This window comes from Condylostylus longicornis, unplaced genomic scaffold, assembly GCF_029603195.1.
Source record: "Condylostylus longicornis isolate FDR11 unplaced genomic scaffold, ASM2960319v2 ptg000048l, whole genome shotgun sequence".
NCBI classification, from domain to species: Eukaryota; Metazoa; Arthropoda; class Insecta; order Diptera; family Dolichopodidae; genus Condylostylus; species Condylostylus longicornis.
The window spans coordinates 17,409,403-17,422,102 of NW_026578017.1; the positions used below are offsets into that span (position 1 = coordinate 17,409,403).

At 24.1% G+C, this 12,700-nt stretch overlaps 1 protein-coding gene across 1 annotated transcript; it reads left to right on the forward strand.

Annotated features, from left to right (window-relative positions):
* Nucleotides 1-797: 797 nt before the first annotated feature.
* LOC129610892 (uncharacterized) lies at nucleotides 798-6,239 on the forward strand (the record flags this gene model as incomplete). The annotated part of the gene is made up of 4 exons (XM_055523675.1): nucleotides 798-1,023; nucleotides 3,248-3,485; nucleotides 5,760-5,953; nucleotides 6,139-6,239. Coding segments are annotated over 4 exons (759 nt in total), but the record flags the coding sequence as incomplete, so codon positions are not given.
* Nucleotides 6,240-12,700: the final 6,461 nt, after the last annotated feature.

The window sequence follows — 12,700 nt, forward strand, 5'->3', positions numbered from 1 at the left end:
TTAGCATAAAATATGTAATATAGCAACTGATAAAATCTTAAAATTACTAATACCAACTGATTTGTTTAGCATATGTGTGTTTATATCATCATCATATCAGTTCTTGTAATATAATCAATTCTAAGCAAGCCTCTGTTTGCTACTCCAACCTTACACTTAACCTAGTTGTACCAACGCCGATCTCGGAAACTAAAACACGTATAAGTAGCAGCATATCTGTGCACTTCAACATCGATTCGGTATAACTGTGTAATTTTTAAGAAAAAAATTTAGAATTTAAAATTAAATTATACAAGATTTAAAGTAAAAAATTGGTACATAATGTGGAAAAATAGATTTGTTATACAAGAGAATTTATTATATTCGCTATAGAAAAAATTTAACTAATTATATTTGTTATACAAGAGTTAATAATATTAATTTATTAACAAAGCACTAAAACACATTTCGTTATAGCTTTTATTATATTGACAAATATAGTAATATTTTTAAGTATTACGTAAAATATTTGTACATATTAATATACATATTCAATTATTTTATAATTCAAACTTCTTAAATTCTAATATTACATATATTATTGAAACAATATAAATATCTAATGAATTTACATACTATACTTAATCCCTTTTGTTAATAATTTCAATCAAATTTTATGATAAATTTCCATTTTATTTAAGCAACTACAATATTTATATACATAATACATGTATATTATATACAAAAAAAAAATTAATATGAACTTATTAATATTATTGCATATTGCAGTAAATTTTCAATGTAATGGTATTTCAAAATTAAAAAGGACTATTATAAAAAATCCAACAATAATACCACAACAATGTACATATCATTTTCAATCATATAATTCAAATGTATGCCAATTAAGAATTGACTTTGATATGACATTAGCTCAACCAACAATACCGGATGGAAATAATGGCTTAGAATCAGTAACATGTCTAATGGATAAATTTAGTGTTGGAAATACTGTAATTTGTGGAACAAATACAAAACAACATAGTAAGTACATATATACATACATACACTATAGCTATACAAAAATATTTTATAAAATATAAATACAATTTCAAATACATTTTGGTTTTTGATAGAATTTTACATTGTACATTTTTAATTGTTTTGTTATTATAAGGTTTTTACGTATTCATATATGTATTGTGTAAATACCTCATGGGTATTATAAGATAAAAATATGTAAAAATTATTATAACAACATTTTCTATAGGAAATTGTATAATTGTTCAAGTGGAGTGAATAATTTTCATTGATTAATGTTATTAGAAGGAATTTATATATAAATATATATATTTGTACAACATCAAAGTAGAAAATAGAGAATTGAAAAAGGAAATTAAAGAAAAAGGATGGGTCATTTTGGTTTTTTCCATTTTTTTTCTTTTAAAAATAATTAGGCGATAATTTAAAGAAACAAAAAACTTAGATAACATTATTTAATTAATTTTGATCTGTGAGTTTTTGGAACAATTTCATTAAGTTTCAAATTGCAATCTATTTGAATTAAAATTTTTGATTGGTTTTTTTTCATTCATGAAATTCTTTGATTCAATTAAATACCTATTAGCGTGTCTTAAATGCTAAGTTTTAAAATCAATGTGATCTTCACTCTTACATATGCACTCTTCATTCTCAATTTTTTGCTTGTTTGATTCCAGATTAATAGAAAACTTCATACATTTAATAAATTCCGTTTAGGCATTAAATTTAATTCAGCAAGGTCAAAAATTACCATTGTATGAGTGTGAATGTATATACGTACAAAACTTTTTAAACTTGGCTATTTAAGATTAAAATTCAACATTTGTGTTACATACATAAACTTTTAATTTCCGGCATAAAAATTGCATATTTTTAGGGGTTTTAAATTTTAAATATTTTCTATATGATTTAAAATTTTTTTAACTCTAGAAAATTTTTAAATACAAATCTAGTTAATATCCCCTCAAGGAGTTGAACATGAGCCCCCATAAAACTGAAAAACCCGCTTCCAAATCTTGTGTACCTCTTCGCAGCCGGAGGAGGACAGCCACACAGAATAAGTGTTGTCGTCTCCTCGTCGTACTGACGGAATCTTCACAAAATGGAGTTCGATCGGTCCAATCCAAGCAGGGCCAATCTGAGGAAAGTGGTTAAAGAATTAAATACTTCGACACTAACATAATAACTCTAAAATATAACATTCAATACAAGTCATTAATATTTCAAAAAAAAATTGCAATATATTGTTTCTTGAAGAATTTTTGTTTTTTGAAATTCTAATAGCAAAACTCTTAATATAAATATGTAATCGTTTATGAATTCTGATATATTTACTCCATTAAATTATAGACAACAGTACCATACTATCTACAAAATTTCAAAATAAATAATTGTAATAAATTGTATTACTAAATTACAAATTAATTTTCATATTGCTAACATTTATAAAGTAATATAGGTAACTTCCTTTTTTAAACTACTATACTTTCTTTAAATAAATACTTGAAATAAATTGAAATTTTATTTGATTTTAGATTTAAAGTGCAAAAATATAATTTTGTTATACTATATGGCAATATACTGCACTAGTTATTGTTTGTTATATAAATATGTAGGCAAATGAATACATAATATAGGTCCCATAATTTAATATGTCAACAACATTTTCATGTTCGTTTACCTTTAATATTAACCCTATACATCACTCAGGATATACCTTTGTTTTGGCATACAATATATATAATAACCATTACATATTAAAAAACGTTTGTATAAATGCTTATACTAGTACCAGTACAATGTATAATAGGTCTTTGTAAAAATATTTTGCATGCAATATATCACTTTTATATACACTATATCTATATAAGTATGTAACCAAGTTTTGAAAATTATCTTATTGGAAATTCTTATACATATCTATATAGATTTGTTTTTCATGTTATTTTTGTTTTTGCAGTTTACTTTCCATTTGATGCAAAAAATCAAATTACTGATATTTCAATAGAATTTAAATTGGCTGATCGTTTAAAGAATACAGAATTAAGTAATCCATTTTGGAATATGATAGTAACACAATTGGAATGCCCACCATCAAGATCAACCTCATCATCATCATTATTATCAACATCATCAGCATTATCATCATTACAAAATATATTTTATAATAATAACAGAAATCAAAACAAAAATCATCAAAAATCATCATCAACAAATAATAATGAAGGAATGTTATCATATTTTACTCAACAATATACAAATTTACCAGATTTAAGAACATTATTTTTGAGGCCAAATTATTATGCCGATGTTGATTTGTTGGCACCGCCCGGATGTTTACAATATTTTACAAAAAGACAAGGAACTTTTGAATCATTTAATTTTAATATGGGTAAAGGACCATATATGTCAAATATGCGATATGGAATATGCTTTAAGCGAACACCCTTAGATCATAAAATACGGTAAGAATATAATGTACATATTATGTATGTATGTATTTCTCTTAAGGATGATAATATAATATTGTATATTTTATAATAACAAAAATATATAATACAACAAATAAAAATATAAACTAGTGTAAGAATAATTTTCTATAAAGACAACAAACAAAATGAAAATTTCGATATTATTAAAGATAGATGTCTCTGTATGTCTCCTTTAATATACGTATAATATTATTATGTTTTTGAAAATTTTTGGTCTGTAATTTTCTGTTTTTGTGCATTAAAAATATTGAAACAGTGATAGGGTTGTACAAAAATTTTTGTTTTATGTCTTTTTGTGTTAAAGAAAAAAAAATTATATTCTTTTTTTTTTGTCTTTTTTCTTTGCTTTGATTTTCTCTTCTTTTTTCTCTTTTGCTCTGTTTATAAATTGTTGTTCTCAATATTTTTGGTTTATTGTATATAGATAAAGTGAAAGCATAAAGTACAATAATTTAATTTCATACATGCAGGTACAGTGATCCTATAAAAAATGTGATTTTTTTTATGTTTAACAACTCTGTTTCATACGATTCTTGGCTTTTGTCTCCGATTATTCAAAGCTTTTTGACATTCAAAAAATGACTTCAAATTTAGAAAAGCTTGGATAATGCATTACCATTAACAATTCGGATTTCACTTGCAGCCTAATCGTGTATCTCGCTTTTTCTTCTCTCCTTTTAATCAATTCCAAACCTGAATTCTCCGTTTTTCTAATGGATATTTAACTTTTTCAATAAGATTACACATTTTTTCATTAGGGTTTTTTAAATATTTCTCAAATTTCTGACTGAATTTCTGACACCTTCAAAAGGAAGTGAATACATTTCAGGAAAAAAACGAGATACACGAAATAATTCTACTAACTCGAAAATAACACTATACAAATATATGAAAATTACCCATTTTCTTCTCACTTGGCGAGTAAAATAATCTAACAAGAGCGATGTAGTTAACATGGTGCGAGAACCGTTCTTTTATAATAATTTTAAGTAAATATACTAAATAACATATAAACCTGTAAATGAGAGGGATTTTCGATAATGGGAGTGCTGATTAAATTTTAATTTTTGTATTCAGTGAAATTTTTAAAAACTTGTCAAACTTCAATAAAAATTTCAGGTATTCTGTTACTCACTGTACTATATATTTCTTTCCGATTCAAGTCCTTTTGTATTTATGGTTTTACAATAATATTATGTTCACAGTACGTACAATACTGTTCATACATACTTATTATTTATTTTGTATAAAGTGCGGGAAGATGGACATAAAGGAAAATTTAATAGTTCATGACTTTAGGCGAATAAAGATTTACAGTGTAGAAGGTACAGATGTATATGTGATAGATTTTTTTTAAAGAAATATCATTTTTTTGTCGTCTGAAGATTGGAAATTTCTATATGGAAAAAAAAAGAAATAAATAATTTTCTTTTTTCTTGTGCATTCTAGGTAGTTATAGGATTTTGTTTTTTGTTTTTGCTGTTTTTGCTTTGTTGAATACCGGAAATATGTACGTATTTTTTTTTACCTATAATGTGGCATTGTACAAATCGTTTCGTATATGAAATATAAAATATGTGTACAATCACATGCTACATACATATATGAAAACGATTATAAAATATGTAAGATAAGGTTATGTACAATAGAAATTTTGCCCTGTTTTTCTAGATATTTATGGTATAGAAGATTTTCTTTTTTGTTTTGCCTAAAAGGCTTAAGGTCAATTAAAGTGACCTTAATCTGGTTTTTTGTTTTTTTTTCGTTTTACTTGCCAGTTTATTGTAAAAATTTATTGTTAAAATTTATTGTAGATATCTTGTATAAATAATTTTTGTTTTTTTTTTACAAATCATATATTTAATGTGCATAGCATGTCTAGTGATTTCAAGCGAAATTCTTTTACTAATAATATTTTTATTGTAAAAGTATCATTTAATACGGAAAATTTATATAATAGAAAAGAAATAGTACTTAATAGGTTAAATAAATTTCTCGGATTATTGCGTGTAATTTTTAAATGATAACAAGTCTATAATACTTTATAGACAAGTTCCATTGCTATAACAAAAATTGACATTGTTTCTAGTTTTATTTTCTAGTGTAAAGACAATGAAAATGTTTTCTTTTATAACATTATATTTGGAATATTTTTTTAATATAAGGAGAAAATAATTTTTCAGGATAACAAATAAGAATAGCAAATTGAATTATTATTATTTTATATATATATATATATATATATAGATTTTCATCGGAGACATTTCAAATTGGTGCAGCATCTGATACGAGTAATTTTGTAGATATTGATTGTCATGATATTGTTGCAACACCGAAAAGATCAAATGATTATCTAACTATACCTGAATCAGTTCTGGAATCTGATATAGAAATGTTTGGAAATTATTATTGTGGTACAAGTTTGCGAGATGACATAACATGTAAGAATATATTCTTTTATCTATAGAAGTTACTATTTTTTACAAAGACGTCCCCTTTAAATGTTATTGAAATTGCATAGTCCCAATTAAAATTAAATAAATTATTTATTCAATTTACACTCGCTGCACATATTTTAATAATCTTTATTATTTGAATTTCTAATACATTTTAATTTTCAAAACAGATGCACCACCTGGCCCATTCGTAATTTATTTTAATAGTGACAATCTTTTTTCGACACTAGTACCAGAAGTTGGATTTAAAATAAATTATGTGATTCAATAGATGGCTGATTTTAATATGCTGAATTTTCGTACAGAATATATACACAAAAATACTAAGTAATAAGGACAATAATATTTAATATATTTTTATAATATTAGAATTTGTATTTTAATTAAATGAATAAAATTTTATTTGAGTAACTTTTAATATTTTAAAAATCAAAATTTTTCCGAGTAAGTGTGTTGTAGAGTAAGATGTGAAGTACAAATTGTACTTATGGTACTTTTGTTTCTGTGCATGACGAATTTAAAATAATTCTTTCTAATGGGAACGCAAGATTAATAAAAGACGAACATAGCCTTTGATTACATCATTCATCTGTTCTGCAGTTGCATAAAGAAATTTCCATTAAGCCCTTATTTATGTTGATATTTGATTTTATTTGCATTTGAATTTGTATAAAAATTAATAAAACATCAGGTTGTATAAAAATAGGAAAATCTCAAATATGCGGATTCTTTTTTGGATATACAAGGTACCGCACTTTGAATTAATTTATCAGCACTTTTAATTATTTTTTTAGCACATTTCCGCAAAAATTTGTGTGCAATTTATTTTAATTTATTCTCATTTATTTTTTTTCACATTCAATGCGGTACGTGTATAAATTTAAAATGATTGTATACAATATATTTTGTATTTGTACAATATAACATTAATCAATGATAAAATTAATATTGTAAATAAAAATTAAATAAAAATATTTAAAATAATTTAATAAATAAACAATTTAATAAATTTAATCATAAATACGAGTTATGGCTTTTTTATTGTTATTTTTAAGATTTTCGATTATAAATTTATAATTTTTAATTAAATGTTGCTCAAAAAATAAATGAATATAAATATATTAATGAATTCATGTTCTCAATATTTTCCCCGTATATTTTTTTTCTAAATGTAATTCATACATACATATGTATGTGTGAGTATTATAAATGGCACACAATAGGCATTTATAGGGAAATTCATATAATTCATATTTCCCATGAGACAAACTTAATAACATTATCATTTTTATAGAGACATTATTATGTATGTATGTACATGTGTCATATTATAATTTGACTTTTATATTCCTATGTGGTGTCATAAAGATTAAAATGAATATTGTGCTTAATTATTTATTTAGCGTAATTTATTTATTTTTATCAATTATAGAAATCAGCACACTAAAGTTATAACCCAGAAGTAGAAGTTATAAAAAAACGATATTTACTGACTAAAACAACTAAAATGGTTTAAATGATCCGAGCAAGCTTCTAGCTTGAATTCGAAGTATTTCTCATCACTTTTTTAATTTATGATTCTAGTTGTTTAATCTTTCCCTGCAACAACATGCTTATTCTTATTATAATTTGCAAAAATTTATTGAGGACTATTTTCTAGGAAGAGTTCAGGTCTGTAATAGAAAGTATTTAGTCAATTATAGAACTGTAATAAAAAATTTTTATATAAATCTCATATCAGTTTTGAAAATTAATTTCATATCTTAATTCATGTGTAATTTATTGAAAATTATTAAAAGATTTTCTTTTTTCAGTAAACAAAGAGAAGTCTAATGAAAAATAAATAAATTTATTGAATTTAGCTTCCATTTCAATTACCTATTCTCACAATGAATTAACAGTCACAGTTTTAAAACTCTGTTCTGTTCAGTTATTGAACACGCTCGATATTATCGTTTTCATATTCAAATTTTGTTAGGTCAAGTGTAGCCATTTGAATAATTTATTGAGACTAGACTTAACAATATATTTGCTCAAGCACTGAATTTTGGTGCTCTCAAAATTATAAGAATTTATCTATCAAAAAATTGATAATTTTTAGTGAACTGGGTACAAGAAAATTAATTTTACTAAAATATTAATGAAAATAGTTCATCGATTTGGGTATTGTTGAATATAAAATTAAATTGAGTTGCAAATTATGGGTATAAATTCATTTTCAAAACATGCCTTATTATTATATAACAAATATTTTGGTTAGATATGAGTGTGTGAGCATTTAATACAGATATGTCACAATATTGTAATTTTGTCAATGTTATTTTATTATTTTGAAGATTTTTTTAGTATAAAAAAAACAAACGATTTTTCTTTCACTTAACGATTATTTAAAGAGGGTACACTTTTTTGTAGGACATTTTTTTCCCGTGACATCTTTATTGTTTATTTCTTACAAGATGCCTTTTTTTTACGATGAATGCCATTTTTGCGTTTAATCTGTCTTATATATTCAACTACTTATATACATTATGTATTTACAGCAGAACCTAGGTATTTTGAAAATTTCAATTTTTTCTATTTTATAAACTAAATGAGCTTCTTTCTATCTTGCAAAATAATGCAAGATTAAAGAAGCTCATTTCATAATTCTTTCAAAAATGGCAAAATAATGCATAGGTAACCCACAACGCTAAAACCAAATAATTAGGGGAATCAATTAATCTCTCATTTTCGTTTCAGTTTTCCTCTTACCCAGGTTTAACTGTATATAATTACATAATATACGGATACAATATATTCTTATAATGTGTGCTAACGTATATACTTTTAAGACAATATTACGTACAGATTTTTTTATTTTATGACTAATTCATACACATGTATACGTGTTGAATATTATACGATTTTTTTTTAAACTGTGTGACCATATCACTTTTATAGGATGATAGTACAGGATAATGGCACACAAAACAATTCATAATGAACAAAGAAGATTGATGATGTGTCTCAGATTCCATGTTATATCTATGTGTATCTATACGTATATTTCGCCTTTTTGTTTTTTTTATATTATATTTTCTATTTTGCGATCTAAATATATTAAGGATAATGTATGTATATTTATGTATAATAAATTGCTTTTGGGGTTTTTTTTCTTCTTTAAAAAGTTGAAAAGGGAGATATTTTCCGTACACAAATACAGTTAATACAAAACTGAAGAAAAATAGGAAAAAAAAAAGAGAAATTACATACTTATATAAGAAAACAAACGAAAATTATATCATTTTACCAATTTAATCTGAAGAAATAGAAAAAATGAAAAGAAAAACAATGGTTCACTTTAATAAACTTATAGGGTAAATAGAACAATATCTAACTGTTATTGTAATTTTCCCAATTTGAACTCGGTTATAGAAATTTGGAAAAATATTTTGTGCTAGAATATGGTGGGCAGTAACGAAAAAATCATTGTCGTCAAATTATAACAAATAATTAAAATAATTTTTTCTTTACTACTAAACAAAAAGGGTATACCATTTTCTAACTAGTATACCACTATTATCAGAACATACTTTGAAAATTTTCAATACAGACAAAAGTAATACAGAATTTGCTATAGATTTGAAATTTTATGAAAAAGCTAATTTTAATATCTTGCTCCCAGCAAATTTCTTCTCTACAATTTATAAGTACTTCTGCCTAAACTAACAACAAATCTCTTACCGTGTTTGTTTGAATTCGTTTTAAGTGCATTGTAATTATTAATTTTATTCTAATATTAAGATAAAATTGTCAAATTAAAGAATTATTAAAAAAAAGAATTTATTTTAAAAAAAATTTCCATCGAATTTCTGTCTATTGGTGATAGTCAAAAATTGATAAATTTTACCCTAAACATTATAAGAGAAAAGGGGTATGATTTGATTTTTTTTTTCGGTAGAATACAAAATATGGGCATATTATATGTATACGACACCCATTATATTTAACACTATGTCACCCATTTTTACATCATTCTCATTTATATTAGAGAATATTGTGATATAAAGAATAAAAAATTTTTTCTTCATGCAGTGTGTGTATGTTTTTTTGTTTCAGATAAAATCTTTTTAGATTTTATAATATAAAAACAAATATTATTCTCTCTTTTACGACTTTTCAATGATTGTTCACATACAATATAATAATACGCACATACACACATATTTAAGGCAGTACAATGATTTTTTCGTTTTGTTCAAATGTTTGCTTTAGTAAGAAAATAACATTTTTTACAGAAACTTTTTTTTACACGTATTTTTTAACTTACCAATTGATGTTTTTCCAAAGTATAACAATACGAAAACGAAAATGAAAAAAAGGAATTATAGAAAAGTAAAATATTTTGAGTGATTTTTAGTGATATCCGCAGCGCGTACGATTTTATGGTGAAACGAGGGTTTGAACGAGAAAAATGTGTAATACAATACGGAGTATAATAGATTCATATAGATATTATATTATATTTAATAAGGTTATTCTACGAAATTCACTGAATTTAATATTTTCGAAATTAATTTAAAAGATTATTAAGAAATCAAGAGTTTTGATTTTGAATTGCATTATTTGAAATATGAATTACAATATAAATTCCCCGTATATAAATGAAAATTAAATAAATTATTATTGCAGATTCAAAGCCTATAAATTGTTAAATCCTATTATATAAATTTTATTAACCATAATTTTTGTGTTCGTTATATTAGATGAAGTGTGGCCTTATTTAAGAATGTTGTTATGAGTCAAATTGCAAAAAAAATGTATTAAATCTAAGGGTTATATTGTAAAAACTGTATATAAAGTTGAATAGCTTAATGATTTTATCAAGAGAATGGGTATAAATGCAGAAGAATGCAATGATAATGAGCTCGAGAGTCAATTTTAAAATCATAATAGGAGCCTATAATTTAACCTATTCTTGTATTTATGGGGTTTATAGAGATTAGAATTGTGTTTTAAAGATAATGATGTGCGTGAGGTGCGGTAAATATTAATAGAATAATAAAAATTTGAATAAAACTAGAAATTCAAAATCTCATAAATTCTTTTTATGAGTCTATATGAATCAGATTAAATTTATATTTAAAATTTGCATTCGCCAATCTTTTATTAGTTCCCTTCAGCTTTTTATTATCTATAACTACTGTTTAATGCTATTAAACCAGTATTCTTTTTGTACTGTTGCAAATTTTCTTTAAATTTTCGAAAATATTTAATAAATTTTATTTCATTTCTAATTCTAAGGAATTATCGTATACATATAACAATTAATGGATTTTATTTTTTCTATTCTTATAATTACAAAAATTTTTCTGTTAAATACCATGTTAAATGTGAAAAAATGAAATGAAATGTAAGAAAAAATTGTGAAAAAAAAATTTTTTTATAAAATCACTTCAGTGAACTTAGAATTAAAATTACCGTGAAACAATAAAATAGACGAGACATAAACGTACATAAACACACATACAACAATTAACATTTAATCGAAAATGATCGCTAAATGAACAATTACGTGAGAAGAGAGAATGAAAATCAATGACAAAACAAAAAACATTGAAATTTTACGCAAACGCTCATTTTAAAATTAAAAAAAAATATAAAAAGAAAAAACCAAAACAAAAAACACAAAGCAAACCAAAATGACTTTTTAAGGAAATAATAGTAAAAAGCTTTTGTATTACAACGTTCCATTAAACTTAACTGTTAAATACATACATAAGTATGTAAAAAAAAACTAGAATAACAGCGACAAAAACGAAAAAAATTGGGGCAAGATGTGCATAAAAAATGAATAACAGGATAATGTTTGCTTGCTTTTTTTTTCTCTTCGTTTTCTTCTTTTTCCTCTTCTTATTATTGCGCTATTATTGTAGTTTCGTTTTTCTCTTGCTGTTGTTGTTATGTTGTCATTGGTGTTGTATAAAGTTGAAACACTGAAACGATAAACGTTATTCCATTAAAAATCTTTTACCAAATGCTAACCATTAAAATAGTCCAAGGATACCTTTTTTGCTATTTTTAAATGAAAATATGCAGAAATGTGTACTTATAGAGGTAAAAAACAAAAAACAAAAATTATTTCTGTAAATATTGGTTATGTCAGAAATTGCAATTATGTACATGTTAACAATTTTTTTTCTTTTCTATATACCAAGGACAATCTAATAATAGAAGAATTGTCAAATCAAGATTTTTGAAGTTCATCATTACAGAGATTCTTTCCCACAAGGCCTCAAGATTTCATTGAGTAGCAACGTGAAATTGTTTATTAATTTTTTTGAAAAGTTGATTATATAAATTCGAATCAAATCAATATAGTCTGTAATGAAGCACATTTAAAGTGAACAAAAGGAAATAGTTTCCTAAATAATATTTTGTAAAAATCTTCATCAACTAAAATTATATTATAAATAATTATTGCATATTTATAGGATTACATCATAATCAAGTGAAACCTTTACCTTATTTTGTAGCCGTATTAGAAGCAAATATCCATGACGTAAGATTATATGTTTTTTTTATGAGAACACATTATTTGTAATTGGTTTTTTACGCTCGTAGATATTCGAAAGGAATCTGAGTTTTAGAAAATATGGAAACCAAAATTGGAATAATTTTAATGTTTGCATATTGTGTTTCGCATAGTAGACAATTAACGGTCTCTAATTTTCTCTAATTCCAATTATTTTG